The sequence below is a fragment of the Gigantopelta aegis genome, chromosome 14 (assembly GCF_016097555.1).
Source record: "Gigantopelta aegis isolate Gae_Host chromosome 14, Gae_host_genome, whole genome shotgun sequence".
NCBI lineage: Eukaryota > Metazoa > Mollusca > Gastropoda > Neomphalida > Peltospiridae > Gigantopelta > Gigantopelta aegis.
Genome location: NC_054712.1, coordinates 1100875 through 1124922, shown reverse-complemented (window position 1 = coordinate 1124922; position 24048 = coordinate 1100875). Strand labels below are relative to the sequence as shown.

Genomic DNA, 24048 nt, shown 5'->3' with positions numbered 1-24048 from the left:
ACAGACACACACAGAGACAGTTTAAGAATCACACAATATATACATATATATACAGTAACATTATTACGTCCAGTACTCTGAGAGATTTTCTGCAACAGACACACACAGAGACAGTTTAAGAATCACACAATACAGTAACATTATTACGTCCAATACTCTGAGATGTATTCTGGAACAACAAATACGAAAATGTAACTCTATATAAATAAAGGTAAGAATGTGGATTGTACACCCCTCCGCTCCAGATATTCTTCCTATGGGCCTGGTTTCTCTTAGTATTTCAAACTTTCCTAACGAGCAACAATAATTGGTCAAAAGAACACGAAGTTTCAAATGTTATTCATGACTGAAAACCATCATGGTCCATTGATGTGGAATTGTTAACGGGAACTTTATGAACAACCCGATTCTTTGCATGAGTCGTCTAGGGTTCCACAGTGTGTAAGATAAGTAGTTTAAGTAGTTGCAGCTTACAGTATTTAGAATGGAAAGTTTCTTTTGTTTAACGACACCACTAGAGCACATTAATATATTAATCATCGGCTAATGGATGTCAAATATTTGGTGATTGTATTTGGCATGGATTTCAAATGGTAAATAGTTCGTTTTTATCTTCTGTTTTGTTTTGCTTTTGGTTTTGTGACACCAGCATCATCATCACCATCATCAATTGTAGCATCAGTATTACCATCATCATCATCATCATCATCACCATCATCATCATCATCATCACCACCACCATCATCATCATCATCACCACCATCATCATCATCACCATCATCAATATCATGACTACTACTACTACTACTACTACTACTACTACTGCTGCTGCTACTACTACTACTACTACTACAACAACAACTATTATCATGATTATTATTAGTAGTAGTATTTATATTATGACTACCATTATTACTACTTCTACTACTACTACTACTACTACTACTACTACTACTGCCACTACTACACGTGTTATCATTATTATTATCATTATTATTAGTATTATCATCATTATTATCATTACTATCTTACTGGGTAGCAGACACTGTGGGTTGTAGTCTCCCTTGAGGTGGATCAGTTTGCCCTTGAACTTGATCTTGTTCAGGTTGTCCGTGATGATCTTGAACCCATCGTGCTCTTTGCCCACCTGGCAGGAAAGAAAAGGAAGAGTTATTTATTCGACAACTCGGCGGCTGTGTGATCCCTACGTCTATGAACGTCAAAAATCATCAGGTTCGGTTCTCAAATAATCCTTGGACTCAACACGCACCGAACCTAGGTCTGGGCATAGGCCTCGGAAGCTGAGGGGAGGGGGGGGGGGGGGCGGCATTTGCCACCAAGTCTGAAGCTGGGGTGTCTTCTTCCCTGTTGCAGCCATCGTCCGACGCCTATGCTAGGTCTAGATCTTGAGAGTGTGGTACCTTATGATACATAAATAATCATACATAAATCGAATGTGACAAAACACATCGCAGCTGTGCTGGCGCGAACCACAGATCTGACAAAAGACGGCATGGAAGATGCGCTGTGTTTTCTCAGTGCCGGATTACCAGCTGCACGATATTTGAGTCCGACTTGTCGTCTTCTTTTGTTTCAATAAATAACATGAAAGGTATAAATGTGGAATTATCATAATTAGTACTGGTGTTTATACAAGAAAATATATCTAAAGATATAACCAGTTACAGACACAGTCATCAAAATACACCAGACGTTGTATTTGCCATACTCACCAGACTCAGACTCTAAGGTATAAGTCAGTGTTAATTCAGGTAGCTGAGGTGTGTGCTCAAAACATCGTGTTTGGACCTTAGGTGGATATAAGCACGAAATCAATGGAAAAAAACCCCTCTTCAACCGATCCAATCAAACAGGTAAACCCACGACACATGTGAAATACGATGATAGGTTAATACGATAACACGGCGACTGGGCTTACCTTGATAAGAATGCCCAGAACAGCAAGCCCGTCATGCTTGTCGACAGCCTCTTCGAAACTACTGTACTTGTTTTCGTTCCAGTGAACCAGGTGCAGCTAACATGTCAAAGGAAAGCAAAACGTACATTTTTGTTCTTGTTAATTTTCTCTATTAATAAAAGTTAAAAGTTTGTTTCGTTTAACGAAACCACTAGAGCTCGTTGATTTCTCGTTAATGCAAATCGTTATATACACGTATACAAGTTACATTTGCAAATATTGATGGTTAATACTATAGTATATGATAAACACGCAGTACGTGGTGTAGATAATTATGTCGCTAGTTAAACTGAATTCATAACAAATTAAATTGGAATGTAAATAAGAAAACTAAATGAAAACAATGAAATAGAAACACACACGTACATAGAGAGAGAGAGAGAGAGAGAGAGAGAGAGAGAGAGAGAGAGAGAGAGAGAGAGAGAGAGAGAGAGAGAGAGAGAGAGAGAGAGAGAGAGAGAGGAGGGAGGGAGAGGGAGGGAGGGAGGGGGGGGGGTAATAATCAATATTAAAACATAAACGTTATTACGGACATTCAATTTATACAAAACAAATTTATAATCAACGATGCAGAAGATTAATTCTAGTGTGTAACCTTTAGTCATTTAAGTTATAGAAAACAACATCAAAGATGACGCACACTTATCGTGGTGTGTAACCTATAGTCATTTAACGTAAAAACAGCACTATTGGTAATCAGTGATGCAGCAGATTAAGTGTGGTGTGTAACCTATAAACGTCTACCTCTGCGGAATACGTCTTGCCGTCGACGGTGTGTTCCGAGCCCTTCTTACTGTCCGACCCCCAGTGGTAGTGGAACTGGGCCAGGCGATATTCAGACTCCAGGGGGCCGTGTTTGATCGCTGCAACAAATACATACAGGTACACATCAACATCGTCTCGTTTAAAGATTCCAATAGGACACATTGATTTATTAATCATCGGATATTGGATGTCAAACAGTTGATGACCCTGACATGTGTATAGTGTTAGAGGAATCCTGATAAATGTTTCTGTTAGGGATATGTTATCAGCACTTGGAAATGGTTTATTTAACGACGCACTCAACACATTTTATTTACGGTTATATGGCGTCGGACATATGGTTAAGGACCACACAGATATTAAGGGAGGAAACCCGCTGTCGCCACTTCATGGGCTACTCTTTTCAATTAGCAGCAAGGGATCTTTTGTTTATATGTACTACCCCATAAACAGGATAGCACATACCACGGCATTTTATGTACCAGTCATGGTGCACTGGCTGGATCGTCAAATAGCTAAGATGTGACTGACCGACGGAACAGTTTTAACAACTCAAATCACACATCTAATAACTTCTCTTGTTCGGAATGTCGATGTATATATTCCGTGTGTTTCCGGTCGATGTATATATTCCGTGTGTTTCCGGTCATACCAATGTTCGTAATACCCCAAATTCGTTTCATTAAGGGGGCGGGACGTAGCCTAGTATCTTGATGCGCGGTCAGTTTGGGATCGATCCCCGTCGGTGGGCCCATTGGGCAATTTCTCGTTCCAGCCCGTGCACCACGACTGGCATATCAAAGGCCGTGGTATGTGCTATCCTGTCTGTGGAATGGTGCATATAAAAGATCCCTTACTGCTAATGGAAAAGAGTAGCCCATGAAGTGGCGACAGCGGGTTTCCTCGCTCAGTATCTGTGTGGTCCTTAACCATATGTCTGGCACCATATAACCGTCAATAAAATGTGTTGTGTGCGTCCTAAAATAAAGCATTTCTTTCTTTCTTTCATTTTATGAACAAACATAATCCATATTATGCTTGTATACTTAACATTACGTACGTCATTATTGGGAAGTAAAATCCATTTCGGACTACTACAAACATTATAAAGATCAGAAACATCCTGGATACAGAGAGCCATTTACATTCTAATGTCTTTAATAGATTTGCTGTTAGTTACAAACAAGTTACATCAATATCAGGGATAGTACGAAACATGTTTTGGAGAAAATATGATTAAATTTGAAACTTGCATCCGTATTCAAAGAACGAGTCCGGAAGTTAGTTTTACATCTGTCTACGAAATACATAAAACACAGGCGCGTGTCAACCTTTGCCATGTATTTTCGTGTGTAGGGCGTGGGTGCAGGTACTATCCTGTCTGTGGGATGGTGCATATAAAAGATCCCTTGCTAATAATGAAAAATGTAGCGGATTTCTCTCTAAGACTATTTATCAAAATTACCAAATGTTTGACATCCAATAGCCGATGATTGCTAAAACAATGTGATCTAGTGGTGTCGTTAAACTAAATAAACTTTAGACATATTATCAAAGGTTAATTTACGAGGTTTACCTGACATGAACCATCTCGTGTCAGCACAATAGACTATACATAGTCAACATGACAATAGATAATTGTGATTTATGTTTTTATAAATCACAAGAAAGATTTCTTTCAAATTTGCTTGCTTGTTATCTTCCAAGGAAAGGGATGTTTTGTTTGTTATTGAAAGCATTAAGGTAAAAGTTACATTTTTTTTAAATCTCTATGAGAAAGAATAGAAACCTAATGGTGCCCAGAGTGTAGCGCCATACATCACAGGTATCGTTATAATTAGTGGGGGAATTATCTGTCCACGAGGCATCAAAGGAAGGTAAAACTAGTTCATGTTGGTGGCTGTGGTGCGGGGGGGGGGGGGGGGGGGGGGGGGGGGGGGGGGGGGGGGGACGATGCAGGGTCTATAAGTCATGCTTCCGACAACTCCTTCACAGAATCGTCTTCGGTGGTTTTGTGGTTAATCCACCGGACTTAAGGCTGGGAGGTGCTGGGTTCTTATTTAGGTACCGGCTCCCACCCAGAGCGAGTTAAGAGAAGAAAGTCTCGCATTGATTCGCCTCCCGTTGTTGTTGTTGTTGCGATGTTATTTGTCTCTTCCAATACGCAGCACATAAACCTTACCACATTACACGTATTAGTATACATGCAGGGTTGGGCCTTTTTTTTATCGGACTTTAATGATTTGACATTCATTATTTTTTGCTATGTAATGTTTAACTTCATTTTTGGTAACGAGAAATAAAATGCATAATGACGCAATGTTATAATGTGTTGGACACTAATCCTCTAAAATAACAACACTCCCCCAAAACAAGAACAACAAAACCCACAAAACACAAAACTGAACAAAAACAAGCTAAAACATAACTCTTACCCTCACACCCACCACATACCCAACACCCCTAAAACATAACTCTTACCCTCACACCCACCACATATCCAACACCCCTAAAACATAACTCTTACCCTCACACCCAACACATACCCAACACCCCTAAAACATAACTCTTACCCTCACACCCACCACATACCCAACACCCCTAAAACATAACTCTTACCCTCACACCCACCACATATCCAACACCCCTAAAACATAACTCTTACCCTCACACCCAACACATACCCAACACCCCTAAAACATAACTCTTACCCTCACACACACCACATACCCAACACCCCTAAAACATAACTTTTACCCTCACACACACCACATACCCAACACCCCTAAAACATAACTCTTACCCTCACACACACCACATACCCAACACCCCTAAAACATAACTTTTACCCTCACACCCACCACATACCCAACACCCCTAAAATATAACTCTTACCCTCACACACACCACATACCCAACCCCCCTAAAAAAGAAACCTACGATAAAAAAAACCCCACGAACAACCAAATTTAAAAAAACCCAAACAATCCAACACTAAACAGCAATAAAAAAAACCTCACACAAACAAGAAAAAAACCGAAAAAAAAACCCCATACCCCTCATTCCTCACAAAACAAAACAAACATAAAAAGAAACAAAACAAACCAATAAATAAACCAAACACAAACGTAAGAAAACGAACGACGAATCGCTGCTCACGTACTGGAGTGTTGTTTGATGTTGATCTTCACCGACGACCCGACATTGGTCATCTCCAGCTCCTTCTCTGATTGGTACTTGACAACCAATGGGTTGTTGCAGAGAGTCGGGTCAAAGGTCGCGGCGTCCTGCTTGATGTCGATTGGTGACTGCTCCTCGCCCCCCGCATATTTGTAGGATTTCTGCCACGTGGGTGGTCCTGCAACAGACACAAATAGCATTATTATAATGTATAGCTTCAAGTGCGTATAACATGTAATGAAAACATAACACAATATGATTTTTGTTTAAATTTTTTATCCATATGCGTTGGTTTTGTACCAGACGGCACTAACACACGTGTGTTGTTAAAGACATACGACTGGTCTAGTTGATGACCCAGTCCCCATAGTCATAGCATCCAATGAAATCAACACCATCGAAATTGGTCGGTTTGTGATGTATATGTCTAACATGAAACTGATATTTTTCTGTGACGTAAAGGTTAACCGCAAGCACAATAAATGGGTTTCACACGAAAAGGATTTTAAATTTATTTTAAACATACTTTTTTGAGAATATGAAAAAGGGGGAAAGATGTTTAGGTTTATTTGTGAACCTAGGTTGTTTTTGTGGGGGTTTTGTTGTTTTGTTGTTGTTGGATTTTTTTTTTGGGGGGGGTGTTTGTTTTCTTTGGGGGGGGGGGGGGGTATGTAAGAGATAGAATACCAGTGGTCTAGTAGATCTGACTAAATTGCGACATTTAATGACACTTTAAATGCATTTCTCTGTGTAACTGTAGTAAGCGTCTTACCATCCCAGGGGACAAACGGGAGATCCAACGTTATTGACATTTACAAACTAGATCAATCATCTATTGACCTTTACATGTATGAACACAATTCGTTTCTGGAAGTAGACAAGAAGATTTTGAAGATGGGCTTTATTTATTAGTCAAATTTTAAAATGTAGTTGCCATGTGTCAAGTATTTCAAATTTTGCATTTCACACAGTTGGTACGAAATGCCGTTTTCTACAGTAATGACGCACTTGTCATTGTTCGCCAGTCCAGCATGTGTGGCGTCAAAAAAAATCACATTGTGCCTGTTAGTAGCCGAATATGATACATTAACTACCATCGTATTTTCGTTCTTGGGGGGAAGGGTAAGGGGGCGGTGACAGAATTTAGCTCAGTCGGTAGAGCGCCGACCTCGGGTGACTGCGACGTAGGATTGAACCACCTCGCCAGACCCACTGAGTGTGTCTTCCTCCTAACTAATGCCAACCAACTGCTAAAAGAAAGACGTTGGTGTGTACTGTCATGTCTGGAGAGTACATATAAAAGATACCGTTGCAGCTAATGGCTGAATGTAACACGTTTCCTCTGAAGACCATGCGTCAGAATTACCAAATGTTTCATATGGAATAGCCAAGAAAAACAAAGATATCACTGTGTTCTTATAGGATCGATATTCAACGTTACATGCACTTCAACCCGTTGAGATACTCTTATGGAAGTTAAAGTTTATTCTGTTTAACGACATTACTAGAGCCCATTAATTTATTAATCATCGGCTATTGGATGTGAAACTTTTGATAATTGTGATATATAGTCTTAGAGAGAAAAGCCGCTTTATTAGTAGTAATGGATCTTTTAAATGCACCTCCCCACAGAAATGCTCGTTGTTATACTGCTTCCTATATAACAATGTGAATGATTGTGTTTCAGTTGAATGAACTCTGATATACGAATATCGAATAATAAATGAATAGATTTGGTATAATTACAGACAGAGAGATATAGTTACAAGCAAACTACGATACCAAGCACACCAGATTTAGCTACCATTGTTCTATCTAATCATGTAGGTACCACCGCGGTGCGCACAACAAACCGCTGCGGTTTTCAGTTAACAATACGTGACAGACAGGAATTGTTAATCGGAAACTGTATGAAACAGTATGTAGATTATAAATGGCATCCAAAATAATTCGAATTCATGGTTGTTCTTACGTTTCGTGGGTTTATGGCTCAGATCCAAACACACCGGAGATGTGTCTTGGTCTGGCGAGTATGGTACAAGTCGCACATCAAACACACCGGAGATGTGTCTTGGTCTGGCGAGTATGGTACTAGTCGCACATCAAACACACCGGAGATGTGTCTTGGTCTGGCGAGTATGGTACAAGTCGCACATCAAACACACCGGAGATGTGTCTTGGTCTGGCGAGTATGGTACTAGTCGCACATCAAACACACCGGAGATGTGTCTTGGTCTGGCGAGTATGGTACAAGTCGCACATCAAACACACCGGAGATGTGTCTTGGTCTGGCGAGTATGGTACTAGTCGCACATCAAACACACCGGAGATGTGTCTTGGTCTGGCGAGTATGGTACAAGTCGCACATCAAACACACCGGAGATGTGTCTTGGTCTGGCGAGTATGGTACTAGTCGCACATCAAACACACCGGAGATGTGTCTTGGTCTGGCGAGTATGGTACTAGTCGCACATCAAACACACCGGAGATGTGTCTTGGTCTGGCGAGTATGGTACAAGTCGCACATCAAACACACCGGAGATGTGTCTTGGTCTGGCGAGTATGGTACTAGTCGCACATCAAACACACCGACTAGAACATGACAACATTTGAGATTTGACAGGATTGGGCCTGTGCATGTTGTTTATAAGTTTTGTAAATGAGATATTATATTCCATCAGCTTGTGGGGAGCGGGGTGGGGGGTGTCAACATAGTCCGGTGGTCAAGCGCTCGGTCTAGGACCCCAGGCCGTGGCATGGTACATGTAAAAGATCTCTTGCTACCAATGGAAACATGTAGCGGATTTCCTCTCTAAAGACGGTGCTTAATTAATAAATAAATGTGCTCTAGTGTTGTCGTTAAACAAAACTTTTCATCATCTACCGCTACATACAGGGTATAAATAAAACCTGGGCGTAGTGACTTCTAAGCTGTTGTTAAACGGCAAACTACGGGGTGCTTCCAAAAATGAAAGTTGTTTTCGGATTTAGTTTGGTAACACCTAGTTTTAAAAGACCTAGTTCAGATACCTTTGAAGCAAAACATATGGACAGGTTATCACTACTATATATGTGATTCACCTGACAAAAGTCTTGTTTTCTACAATTTTGCATTTTTGTTAGTATAATAGTATGGTTTACCAAGTATTGCGATTTACTTCCCTGCTACCTTAAAGGGTTAAACACCAGGCCTCTAGTATAGCGATTGGTATGTCCGTTCTAACGGCTTGGAGTGCTACGTCCTCGAGAGGTTATCTCCACACTGGGGCCAAGGTGTCCTCTGAATTGAGGACACGAACCGTTCACGAGCAGGACGCTTGAGGACATCCATCGTGACATTTAACACAACGACAAACAGAGGCAATGTTTCATCCTACACGTTTCTATTACAGGTGTACGACAAACAGGTGATGTATCCAACACTGCTGACCACGAGCGATGTAATACTAAAACAGAAACACGGAGCAGGATTACGCCAAACCAGCGAATGATTAATTTCAAACCCTGAGCCAAGCTTTGAAAATAATGATCTGATGCTTGTAACTGTGCACTAAACGGTTAACGGCGGTAGAAAGACACAGATAATTAGAAAGGAATGAAGGTAGAGGGGGAGAGATAGAGATACATAGATATGAGACGGGAAGGGAGGGAGGGAGGGATATAGATATATATATATATATATATATATATATATATATATATAGAGAGAGAGAGAGAGAGAGAGAGAGAGAGAGAGAGAGAGAGAGAGAGAGAGAGAGAGAGATAAAGATAGAAAAAGTGAAAGGGAGAGGGAGAGCGATGGCTAGAGAGCCTCGAGGTGGGGACTCAAGCCGACCAGGAGGTGGGTAGGGGACACAAGACGATTACGGGGTCGGTGGGAAGGTATAGCAGGAAGGGCGTGCCATGCAAATGTGGGAGAGGAAGGGGAGAGGTGCGGACACAAAACGTTTAAGAATCACCATCATGACTAAAGGTTTCTAATCCTCCCCGCCTCCCCACGCCTCCCCGCCTCTCCCAACTCGAGGTCGAAAATGTATATATAATGTATATAAATAAAGGTAAAATATGGGTCTTCTCCCCCCCCCCCCCCCCCCCCCACACACACACAAAGGTTAAGCTCCAACTTCAGATATCGTTCTTACGTGTCTGTAGTGATCATACTCTGTATAAATAAATGTAAAAATGCGGCTGTTGTATCCGCCCCCCCCCCCCCCCCCAACACACTAAATGCCGTGCTGCCTACTCTAGATATAGTTATTACGGTCTGTAGTTAAAACACATGGCTTTCAAATACCTATGGATATTATTATGCATATTCTATCTCACCTTCCATCAGGTCAGGTCATGTCATAGGGCTTTACGTGCACATTCAGAGCAAGCTGTTGTAGCGCACGCCTGTCTTGGGCACAAGAGCCGGCCTTCCGTGAAAAGAATCTCTTTAGTATCTGATTCCTACTTGTTATATTTAGACATTCAGAAACTTGATATGCGGACCAAGTATTTCAGAGAAAATAGCTTTACGGGGTACAGTGTATAGTGTTCACACGTTGGTTAAATACAACAAAACAAAACATTCTTGTTCAGTTTAGGATTCACGGACTTGATGACACAAGATATATACACCAAAGTGTTAAAGGACGACAGATTTAGAGGGGTCAGTTGTAAATGTTTTCTTTTCTACAAACTATTGTATTGCGATTGCGACACATATACCAAATACTATAGAGTATCCTATTCTAAAGAGCATTAAAAGTCATTTGGACATTGTCAAGTTACTGTAAAACGTTATGTTTGGTGTCGTTGGGTTTCTTAGGTTATTCTCTGTACCAAATGACGCATTTAAAATACCTAATGGTTCTAGTTTAAAATATATTTTAATGTTGTTACACATTTGTTTTCTCTCTACTTATATTTGGTGGATTTTCTTCTTCTTCTTTTTGGGGGGTTGGGGGATCTTGTTGTTTTTTGTTTGTGTGTTTATTTTTGTTTATGTGGAGGGTTTCTTCAAAAGATACTAGACTCATTTAATAGGGCATAGGTTTAGAGAATATATTAATAGTTAAGAGAGGGCATTCGGTTGACAAATGGCGATCCAGTCAGAACTTAATCTGCATTTTGTTGCTAACAATTCATTTATGGAAATGTATAGACCTGGAATCGAATCCATTATCTTAGATATTGTAAATCGTTACTTGCTAGAATTCTGTGTTTTAGTAACTATGCCACGCATTCACATCATGTGATTAAAATGTATTTAAAGTTTTACAATTATTATCGAAATTAAATTGCATGGAACAGCTTAAAACAATGCAAAGTAAAATAGTCGATTGCCGTACACTGCCTAGAGTCGTGCACGTGCTTGCTCCACGAAAGATGTCTGGGCTTTCAACATTTATGACGTTTCTGTTTTGTTTCATTTCCATGACGCGTCTAATTAAACTCCCACGAACTGTCAGGTATAATCTTAGAAGCAAACAAATTTGGTTTTCGTCAAAACGATGCTCTAAAGATCGTTAAGCCGACTAGTTGTACATTGTATTGTAATGAACGTTGTTCTTAGTGGCTTTGGTGGTTTTGCGGTGTGACTTTAAATGTGTTTCGGGTATTAAATGTGTAGAATTTGAAGGAGGGTCACCCACCCCCTCCAAATAAGATAACAACAGCAACCACAGTAATAATAAAAACAACAACAAACAAACAAACAAATCAATCAATCAAACAACAACCACCCCAACCTCCACCACCCAAAAAACCTCAAAACAACAAAAACAAACAAACATAGGCTATCTACCCAGCACAACTACCACCACCCCTGAAGAATACGTGTTATAATAATGAAATGCCTCGCATACAATAGCTGATAATCAACAGGTCGATGTTGTACGAGCTACAATGCTAGTGGAGTCACTGAACAAAATAAACTTTAACCTTTTAACAGTAGAACGTGCAGGGTCAGTAGGCGGAACACCTTTATTGATATGTTGTTGGTGTCTGTCGCGTGTGGTTTGAGGTTTGCAGGTTTCTGCGCATTACACCTTTAGGATATAATTATGTCTATGACGAAAGCGGTACACACATTTTAAACCGGTGCACCTTCAACATGCCGGAAGCTGGATGCATCAAATATTCCAAACCAACCCATAACGTTGTTTATTGCGTTGTGTTTACTGTGTGATCGCATTTTTCTATAATGGCTTCCTGGAGTCACGGGGCTACATGCAGACGAGTTCCGCTACTTTCCCGCCAAAACGAGGAAGCTGTCGGGGAAACGTTTTGACAGTTTTCACTTAATCATCACGAAGGTATCGTTAGTAAGCAATCATCTGCAATACTCACTGTACACATGACTGGGGTTAAATGATATTGTAAATGTCTAACAATGATGCGCGAAACGATGACGTCAATCGTCTTTACGATTCCTGAGAATTTTTTAAAAAGTGTTTAGTTTAACACCAATAGAGGAGATAGATGAATTAATCATCGTTTGTGGATGTCAAGTCTTTGATAATTGCGACGTGTTGTCTTCACGGGAATCCAGCTAATGTTAGCATTAGCAGCAAGGGATGTTTTATATGCACTTTCCAATAAACAGGACATCACATACCTTCCATATTCCAGTCGTGGTACCTTAGGAGTGTGCGTACATGCTTACACACATGAACAAACGCACGCACGCAAACACACACACACACACACACACGCACAGACACACACACACACGCACACACATATATATACACACACTCTTTAGTTGTTTAGGGGTTTTGGTGGGTGTTTCTTATTAGTATATTTATTTATTTATTTATTTAAAAATCAATGTGTTCTAGTGGCGTCGTTAAATAAAACAAACTTTTATTTATTTATTTATGTTTTGATGCCCGACAGAGGGTCATCTGTAACGTCTTCAATATTCGTCCTATCCCGTTTAAAGTATAATTAAAATAAACATTTGTCCAACGACACTCCGACACAAAACATATATCGTCTGTTGGGTGTCAGAAAACCGAATTATAAGAACGAAGGATACGTTTAAACTAGGCGTCTCAGCTGCTGGTTTTGTTTGTTGTTTCTTTTCTGTTTGCTGGGTTTTTTTTTATTGTGTGTGTGTGTGTGTGTGTGTTTTTTTTTGTTGTTGGGGGGGTTGTTGTATTTTTTTTGGGGGGAGGGGGTAAATATTTCATTTCCTCGTTAAGTTCGTTTCGTGACTTTTGCTTCAAAGATCTTCTCCGTGTAACTTACAATTAAAAATAACCAAAAACAAAACCCATACAAACAAAAAACACATAAACACTAATGACACACCCAAAAAAATGCATCGTAATCTAAATCTAACGAACATCTGAAAAACGAGTTTGTTTTATAATGATCCACTTGCACTTGAATTAATGATGGTAAATGTACGTGTCATTGTAAACATCATTTGTCCTTTGTTCAAAGTCAGCTTCACTGCTAATTAAGTCACAATCAGACAATCAGAGTTCAGTTTGGTTGTGTTTCTACTTCATTAGAAAATGGTGTTTCATTGATGTTGCGTGTACACAACCTGAGGATCAATCAAATATGTACTTCAGTTGACGTCGTAATTACGCCGTATTTAGATGTCCAGCGTTTAGTTTTAATTTTCACCCATAAATCGATTTTCATACTGGCCTACAATTTACAAAACTAAAATTGCTGTCACGCAACCTTCAATATACGTTTTATATCTTGCTTCGAGTCATTTGACAAAAATTGTCGTTAACAAAATAATCACACGACTTAGTTAAAACGGTAGCTATGCTTTGTATTATCTGTTTTCGTTAGAATCGCATGCAGTAAACGATTTTATAGATTTGATGAGTCGACGTTGCTACTGTAAGCCGCACGTATACAATTAGCGTTTAGATCGAATCATTTCGCTTTTGAAATTACACATTGATTGGTTATGGTTGTTTTTAGGCAAACCTATTGACATGATTCATTAATTAACCGGGGCCTGACAAATAAATTATATTTAATAAAATAAGGCGTCAACTGGCAGGATTCGAACCCATTGCCCCGATTCGCTTGGCATTTGACAGCCCGCGAGATTAACCGCTCGGCCACCGTTGTTTAGAATGTGTGACGTGAAACACTCGGTTCGAAACTAATGTGGTAATTTTCACATATAGTCTTAGAGAGGAAACCCTCTACATTGTCCCATTAGTAGCGAGTTATATTTTATATGCACCATCCCACAGACAGTATAGTATATGCCACGGCTGTTGATATACCAGTCGTGGCGCACTGGCTAGAACGAGACACCAGAACGATACTGTGCATCAAGTAAGCGCTTTACCACAGTTTGGTATTAATATACAGCAGTCTATAAATAGCCGAGAGCTCAATGGATATGTGTATATACAGCAGTTTATAAATAGCCGAGATAACCAGTTTCGTGACGTCTGGTTACATATTACACACAACACCGAGTTCAATGGATATGTGTATATACAGCAGTTTATAAATAGCCGAGATAACCAGTTTCGTGACGTCTGGTTACATATTACACACAACACCGAGCTCAATGGATATGTGTATATACAGCAGTCTATAAATAGCCGAGATAACCAGTTTCGTGACGTCTGGTTACATATTACACACAACACCGAGCTCAATGGATATGTGTATATACAGACAGTTTTGTTGACTTGCAATCCCCGATCACTGTCAAAACAGTGGAGATATTAGGCTTCATGAAAGGTGAGCATACCCTTCACCATGAAGGGTAACCATTGTGATCTTAGTTTCCAGCTGTCATATCTGCTGCTTTCGTGACACTACGAAATATGTAGGCATCACCGTGATAAAAACTAAATGGAGGGGATTGATTAATTGCTGCCTCAATTTTGGTTGTGGGGAACCATTTAAGATACTTCCATATTAATACCATATAAATTCACATGCTGATGAGTTGTCAAACTTAAGGCAAATAAACAACCGTGAAACTTGAAGTTGAGGTAAAAATTACTCCTCTTGAACAAGTTTCAGGTGAGTGATGGCGAGCGCGAGTGACAGCTCACCTTGCACGGTTAGGTGTCAATATATATATAGGCCCCTGTTGAGGATGGACCTTAGGCTTGGACAATGTAGATAGAATATGTTGAACAAGATGTGATTTCCGGTTGCTAGGCCTCGGTACACGATCTCAGCTCTAAGCTTCCCTGAAGTGCGTACGGTAGTTATGTAATTAAGGCGATATTAGTACTGTTGGGTAACCATTCATTTTAGTATCACACTGATAGCATGATAGCAACTACCCTGAAGATACATACTCTTATTCGAGTATTATGTCCATAACTAACCCCTGAGGGCAGGTGAAGGGTTTAGTACGGACCAGGCTCGGTTCATTACCAACAGGAGCGGGATTTAGTTCAGTCGTCCGAGTGCTCGCTCGGGGTGCTTGCGTCGCAGGATCGAACCACCTCGGTGGATCCATTTAACTGGAGTAGAGTTTAATACGGACAGGGCTCGTTTTATTGTCAGTGTTATTAAAGCCGTACAATCTGTCATAATCTGACTTTCCATAATCTGTATAAATATAGCTTTAAAGTGCCACTGACAGAATTCAGACACGTTTGTTATAGATCGAACAACCTCAGTGGATCCATTCAGCTAATGTTTTTTCCCGTTCCACCCATTGCACCAAAACTGGACAAAGGCCTTGGTATGTGCTTTCCTGTCTGTTGGAAGGTGCATATAAAAGATCCCCTGCTGCATTAGAAAACAATGTAATGGGTTTCCTCTGTTGACTACGAGTCAGAATTACCAAATGTTTGTCATCCAATAGCCGATGAGTAATTAATCAATGTGTTCCAGTGGTGTCGTTAAACAAAACAAATTTTTTTATTTGCTCTGTAAAAATAGCTTCAGGACGAAACGAGACACGACTAATGCAGCCATGGAAACTAACAAGTCTCGAACGCGAGTACGTGGGCATTAAATAGATTACAGTTTTGAAAGGCAAATATAAACTATGATATATACTCTACGAAATACCGATCACGAGGAATATCGGATTGTTTAATGACTTGGAAAACCATTAGAAGATGTCTTAATGATGTCTCGTTTATTCCGTGGTCACAATTACACAGTCGAAGACATTATGTAATATCAGTTTGGTCTTCAAAATATGCGTTCATCCTTGGACAATTCCCTAGTTAATGAAGATATTAAGACGACTTGGGGCACGCTGTAACACGTTGTCGGTAGCGGCGTCACGTTTGTACGCACTTCAAGTGAATTTAATCACAACGATTTAGTATCTGCAAAAAAGTGCATTTCACCTAGTGGGATCTTCCAATAAGTTCGGACTGATTACAGATAAGAAATTATCCTTCACCAGACATGATGACGTGTTTATTTATGGCTCAAACATGTTATCCTGGGCAATCAATTCAGCTATCAGCGACGCCCCTCTTGGGCGACGTTAAAGGGAGAATCTCGAGTTTTTAGCCATTGTGAGATGGTTCAGACTAACACAATGTTTTTGGCAACATATAGACATGTTTTCTTGTTTGCAATATCAGTGTCTGTATATCCAATGTGTTTTCGGTCGTGTACTATTTTTTCTTGTAATATTTATACAGGTTTTCGTACATACGGACATTAAACTCCGATTGTAAAACAGATACAAATAAATTTCATATAATTTTCGTCATCACAACGATTTTGTTACTTGGGAACATCTCACAATAACTGCAGACGCAGGACATTATCTTTAATACAAGGAACCTCGCTGCTTGCTACAAGTAGCATTGTCTGTGGAATGCGTCAGACAATTTATTACGAAAGGCATTTGTGTAAATTACGTCAGACGAATAACATACGTTAGTCAATCTCTTTCACAATGTTTTGGGGATGTTTTGTGTGTGTGTGTGTGTGTGTGTGTGTGTGTGTGTGTGAAATACGTCAGAAAATGTATTAAGGAAAAAAACAGTTTTCTGTGAAATTACGTCCGGTGATTTATCACGAATAACAAATGTCAGACGAATTCTTTAAAAAAAAAAAAAAAAAAAAAAAAAAGGTTACGTCATATGATGTACAGGTATTACCTAACTTGCTGCAAACTGTCGAAGGTGGGTACACACGCGAAAGATGCAGTTTTCTAAACTGCAGTATGCTGGTATTTAGAAAGTAGAGTTTGGTATTTAACAACTCAACGCTAAGACATTGAAATAAGGTGGCGCACGTAACACTAGATAACAGACTGCTTGTTTTACGAACTCACAGCCGGATTATCTAAATTTACTTACAATAACAACACGGAAGAAGGAACGAAAGAATAAATGTTTCACTTAATGACGCACAACACGTTTTCATTGATTGATTGAAACATATTTTATTGCATATAATGTACAAATGGATTGGGCACAAGTTATCCAACTTACGAGGCCCTCTCCTAATAGCATACACTAATGCAAATATGACAATAACGGCGACTACAACTATTACAAGAATATACAAGAAATTAAATATTCAAAAAGAAGAATATACATGAGAGAAAAACAAAACACAGAACAAAATATAAACAAACAAACTAATAAATACGTAAATAAATAAATAAATAAATAAATAATGAAAAATGAAGAAGGATAGCAAACGAAGGTGATTTATTTTCCAGACAACCAAATTTATAAAATATTCTTAGCAGACAGGTTCCAACACAGCTGATTTAGAGTTTATTAGACATTATTATTATTATTATTATTGTTTTTATTGTTATTATTGTTATTATTATTGTTATTTTTGTTGTTATTATTGTTATTATTATTATTATTATTCAAAGCGCTGTGTTTGTTTAATATATGTATGTACATGATAGAATATTTGTTTATTAATAGTATCATTTACAGCAGTACTGCCATACAATACTAATTGCAGATTAATCGGTGCGAACGTTTTCAAAGAATCTAAAATAAGTTTTCTCTGTTTGGTAAACAGATTACATTCAAAGCAATAATGATAGCAGTTTTCAGAGAGGTATCCACAATTACAAGAGGGATCTAGTATAAGTCAACAACGATATAAGTCGATATTTAAAGTACTGCAGCCATGTCTTAATATAATGTGGGAGATATTTTCCTTTCGATTGCCATATGAATATAATGAAATTACCCTGCATCTCTGGGGTGCTACTGCTGTTTTGAAAGAGGAAATTCCTTCACTGTTTCGAATTTCTAATGGCAAGGCATTCCACAGGTCTATTGTTGAATATAAAAATGACATTTTAAGTAAATTAGTTCTTGCGAAAGGAATAGATATGTCATTTTGATTCCTTAATTTATAATAAACACACTCTTAAAACCTGGGTGGTATACGATTTTTATTTTTATTTACAGGTACATGGCGGCGGACATATGATTAAATATATCACACAGCTGATGATTAATAAATCATTCCACTTTAGCGGTGTTGTTAAACAAAACAATCTTTAACTTTATAAACTCTTAAAACGATCAGTGTATGTGTGTACGTTGTTAAATCGACTCGACAGGGCATAGTGTGGTGGTAATCGATCGTGTACGCGTTCACGAAATGTTATACTAATGACGTAGAGTTCACGTGAAGTTTGTGGTTAACATGTGTAACTGTATTCGATATTTTATAAAGTGCTAAGATGCGCAGACATATTGGGTTACGATTTTCAACACCTACAGGAGCGTTACATTGAGTATCATCTAAACCTGTCCTGTGTGTATGATAGGTCAGCGACATACAACCCAACACCTACAGAGCACACAGTTTGGTGACATTCAGCTACAGTTTAACTTTGTATTGTTTAACGATTTATAAATTATTGGCTATGGGATTCCAAACATTGGGTGATTCTGACGTTCAGTCTACAGAGAAAACCCACTACATTTTCCATTAGCAGCCAGATATCTTTTATACGCACTTTCCTACGGTCTTTGATATACCAGTCGTGGTGCACTGGCTGAAACGAGAAATAGCCCAACGGGCCACCGACGGGGATCGATCCTAGACATAGATGCGTATCAGGCATGCTCTGTATGTGTAGGTTACATGTTACCCCAAACGTGTAAAATGTTATTTACAAGTTGTATATAAACTTATACTTTAGTTGATGTTTACACAATAAATGCACGTGATATGTATATATTTGTATAACGTGTCAGCCGTAGAACATTCCCCGAATCTCATGAATGCGAACTGAGAGTAAAATCAACTCATTTGTGTTTGGCACGTGTTTAACGCATGTCATGTAATACCAACACCGTCAATGCAGGAACACGGTTTGACTTGTATCACAACTAACGTAATTACAATCTGTGTACGGGGAGCGCGATCTATTCGTCCGAACCAGGGCCCTACGGCCGGTATTTCAAAGGCAGTGGCATGTGCTGTTCTGTGTGTAGGAACGTATATATAAAAGATCCCTTGCTACTACATATATGGTATCACCTGGCAGTTTAGTAGATTCGTTCTTACAGTTATGATGAATTACGAAGAGTGATAATTAAATATTAATTTGACCATTTGCGCGTGTCGACTCTAGCTGTACCGTTTCAGATCTAATGCACTTTAGTAGTAAAAGCTACGTTTTGACGACTGCAGTTGCTCAAGTCGAAATAGTTCACATATTACGTGTGTGTTTTGCATTCATACGCGCATATTTATTACCGACAACTTGCAGTGCAACACACGGCGATTTTGATATAATCTAGAATGGTTATGACAGCTTTTATCGATCTTTACAGCTTATATATATATATATATATATATATATATATATATATATATATATATGACATGTATGTATGTATGTATGTATGTATGTATGTATGCATGTATTTTAAATTAGATTATTAATGCGTGGCCATATAGTTTGTCAACAACTTTAACAACTGAAGCGGACACAACATACAAATAAACACTAAAGGCGCTAGCGATACATATACATGGATATTAATTGTCCGACTCGCGGTATAGCTAGAGACACGTGTGTTTGTAACAATAATGAACACTGCAGACGAAATATTCAACAGTGCGTGTCTTCTAAAATAATCACCTCTGTTACCATGGTTGCATGAAATACACAGATCTGTTTGCGAGTTGTTTTCGAAGCACAAGAACTTCTGTTAACGTACGAGACGTGGAGGGAAGGGAGGGGGGGGGGGGGAGGAGGAATGGGATTACCTCCCACCTCCGTTCCGGAACAAATCTACTCATTCAGACAAAGGACGGAGATAATTCCTGTAAAATGATTTCAGCTAATTTTGACCCTTGTATTTCCATTATTATGTCGTTATAACATTTACTTATAAAATTTTCCCATTTCTGAACATCATGTTTTTAAAACTTTCTGTCTCTCTGTACAATTGACAAAAGCGCACTTCCATGGCAGTGAAACCAGTTCAGCTTAATGTTTGTAAACTTATATAGTTGTTTGGTAGTATTGCTAATACGAATAAATGTTGTTATCCAGATTCGGGTATTTTCATTTAATTCGGGCAAAAACCAGTCTTGATCTCCTACAAAAATGGGAGCCCATACGCCTATGATTATTTGGAAATATGGTTGCAATTGTTGCAAACTCAGGATAGACCCTTTAATTCTGCATATAATAATATATACTGGAGATCGATCCAAGCTGTCATAACTGTTCCAATATACCTTAAAATCACGGCATGTTACATTGCACTTTGTTTGTAACAACTGTAGGCGTCTGAATACAGAACACGCACTGAACATGTATGGTATTTCGACCTAAACATCGGCATCCGGTGAAGTCAACGCAGATTAGTACTACGTCAGATTTGTGACGGTAAAACGAGAATAGACGTCCGCGAATGGTCGAATACAACATAGTTATCTCTTGGACGCACACATGGAATCTTCCCAACCTGTTCGCATGGAAAGGAACTACGACGGATTACACATATGTACAGTTACGCGGATTACGCATACGTACAGTTACGCGGATTACGCATACGTACAGTTACGCGGATTACGCATACGTACAGTTACGCGGATTACACATAGGTACAGTTACGCGGATTACACATACGTACAGTTACGCGGATTACACATGCGTAAAGTTACGCGGATTACACATACGTACATTTACACGGATTACACATAGGTACAGTTGCGCGGATTACACATACGTACAGTTACGCGGATTACACATATGTACAGTTACGTACAGTCACGCGGATTACACATATGTACAGTTACGCGGATTACACATACGTACAGTTACGCGGATTACGTGTACGTACAGTTACGCGGATTACGCGTACGTACAGTTACGCGGATTACGCATACGTACAGTTACACGGATGACGGAGAAATGGAATTTGCGTATTATTGGTATTCTAATTCAACACGGTAATTTTGAGATAAAGAAAATACTACAATTCCAGGTAAAGTTAAGTAAAGGTTTTTTTTAACGACACCACTAGAGCATATTGATTTATTAATCATCGGCTATTGGGTGTCAAACATTTGATAATTCTGACACATTCTTAGAGAGAAAACCTGCTATTTTGTTTCCTATTTGTAGCAAGGGATCTTTTATATGCACCATACTACAGACAAGATAGCGCATATCGCGGCCTTTAATTTACCAGTCGTGGTGCACTGGATAGAACGAGAAATTGCCCAATAGGCCCATCGACGAGGATCGATCCCTGACCGACCACGCATCAAGCGAGCGTTTTACCACTGGGCTACGTCTCGCTCCTACAATTCCAGGTGGAAAAAAAACTGTGTTTTACTGTCCGCAAATGTCTAAGTCAAAATAAGCCTACGTCTGTGAAATAAGTGCTTTCGTAATATCATGGTCGTTCTTGATCCCGGAACTAGCCACTGACGATGTCAGAAGTCGTGCGCAGGACGGACGTACCTTAACAGTAAACCCAATAGCCGATGATTAATAAATCAATGTGCTCTAGTGCTGTCGTTAAACAAAACAAACTTTAACTTTGTAAATATAGTGAAATGAAATGAGATGAAGTGTGTTAGTAATTCGTGTGTAATAATTTTCTATATAATTCAACTGCCTGACCAATGAAATTAATATTTGCGATAGCAAAATCACGTATCAGCAAATCTAAATAAAAATAACAATAATAGTGATAAAATAAAATAAAATACAAACACCGATAACATCATCCCCACATTTGCGCGCCGTTTTATTTTATAACATATGGATATAAGCTTAACAATGCAATTATCTACCATTGTTTTAATTCATTAACATGAATTGTATAAAAATCTATTTTATATTTATAAGTAATTACTATGAATCAAGACAATTAATTACTACTAATAAGTGCCATTCTAAACCACATTTTTATAGCCAATTCAGAATTATATGGAAGATAGAGAATTCAGTTCACTTCAAGCTTTTAATTGAGGTATTGTTTTGATTTCGTAGTATTAGTATTTAGAAGTGGTATTTATACATATATTAAGATGTCTTTTCACAAACAAAACCTATACTTTGCTGTTTCTTGTAATTGTTTAATTTGAAACACGTTCTATTGTCTTGCCTTCGCGAAGTTGATAGGCGTCAACTTTTGCGTTAAAGTTTAACATTATTAAAGTTTCGCGTCTACATCAGCGTCTCACAAACTATAAGTGCTTGGTCGATGAAACTTGGTTTATAGTTGCACCTGTGGATGTTCATAAAGTGCACCGAAACGTGTTTATAATAGGTGAGACGTTTCATTCCCTGTCTAGTCTTAAAACACGCTGTCCACTTTTTCTCTTTTCTTTCTTTTATTTTGAAAACGGAATAGTAAAGTACTACATTTTAAATATGTTTTTCTTGTTTAGTTTAGTAAACTACGTCTACCAGCGGAGCAAAAATCCGTAGACGGTTTCACCTCTACCCACCTGCTGCCACCCTTCAAATGAATAGATTCTGAACCTCATTCAAATGGCGCTATTGAATGCGTTGATAAACCCAATGTCGAAAAGTGAATAGTAAATTAAAAAGTCCCTGCTTAAAAATAAATAAAAATTCCAAAACCCGACTGAAGCAATGTTTTTCTGATACTGCACACATTGTATTACAATTATTATGATTGAACTAAAAGTCTCGGATTGAAATATAAACTGGGGTTGCATTATTCAGCACGCATTTCTTTTGTATTCTCTCGTTTGTTCATTTGACAGTTTTGTTATGAAACGCGACCACTAGCTTACATATATACTATTTCAATTTTTATTCACTTTAGTAGTACTTACGCGCATATTTTACAATTTTATTAAGAAACGTGACTACTAGCTTACATATATACTATTTCAGTTTTTATTTACTTTAGTAGTACTTACGCGCATATTTCACAATTTTATTAAGAAACGTGACTACTAGCTTACATATATACTATTTGAATTTGAATATACTTTAATAATACATACGCGGATATTTCACAATTTTATGATGTAACGTGATCACTAGCTTACATATATACTATTTCAATTTGAATATACTTTAATAATACATACGCGCATATTTCACAATTGTGTTATGAAACGTGATCACTAGCTTACATATATACTATTTCAATTTGAATATACTTTAATAATACATACGCGCATATTTGACAATGTTATGATGAAACATGACTAGATTACATAACATACTATTTCAACTTTAATACTACTTACATATTTGTATTAACTGAAATACAAAAACCATTTAAAACACGTATATATTTCATAAATGCCACAAAATATATATATATATAAACTAACTTAATTTAAAATTAAGCAAAGAACAAACAAAAAAGTAAAAAGTAAAAGAATTACGACATTTGCCGCAAGCTTTTTCCTTGCGGCCAGTAAAATAGCAAAGTGACAGTGGACATAAAAAACACAAAGGACCAGGCGTGATATAACAAACGTGTGTACTCGCCGTTCTCGTTCGTGTATCCCCAACTCATGGCTCGTTGTGAGTATCTCTAGCTCGGAGTGAGTACCTGTCGCTCGGTTCCAGGTGTTCTGACGGTCACGTTCGATCGCGCTCCGGAGTCACTCGTTATAAGACCACACCAGTCGGTAATACTGTCACGTGACAGCCGGTACATTCAAAGGACAAACTAAAAACATTTCGCCGAATGGTGCTCGACTAT

The 24048-nt window shown here is 38.6% G+C and overlaps 1 protein-coding gene across 3 annotated transcripts in view; it reads right to left on the bottom strand.

Annotated features, from left to right (window-relative positions):
- Positions 1 to 24048, bottom strand: part of LOC121389561 (carbonic anhydrase 1-like) — a 45118-nt gene that overhangs the window by 3072 nt on the left and 17998 nt on the right. For 2 of the 3 annotated variants that reach the window (XM_041521235.1, XM_041521233.1), the window contains exons 2-5: positions 5907 to 6101; positions 2723 to 2841; positions 1940 to 2035; positions 1033 to 1147 (exon numbers count right to left, since the gene is read on the bottom strand). In XM_041521235.1, coding sequence (XP_041377169.1) covers positions 1033 to 1147; positions 1940 to 2035; positions 2723 to 2841; positions 5907 to 6101 — 525 coding nt within the window. Of the gene's footprint in view, positions 1 to 1032; positions 1148 to 1939; positions 2036 to 2722; positions 2842 to 5906; positions 6102 to 23831; positions 23984 to 24048 lie in introns of those variants that run through there. The other variant, XM_041521234.1, reaches the window with a different exon arrangement.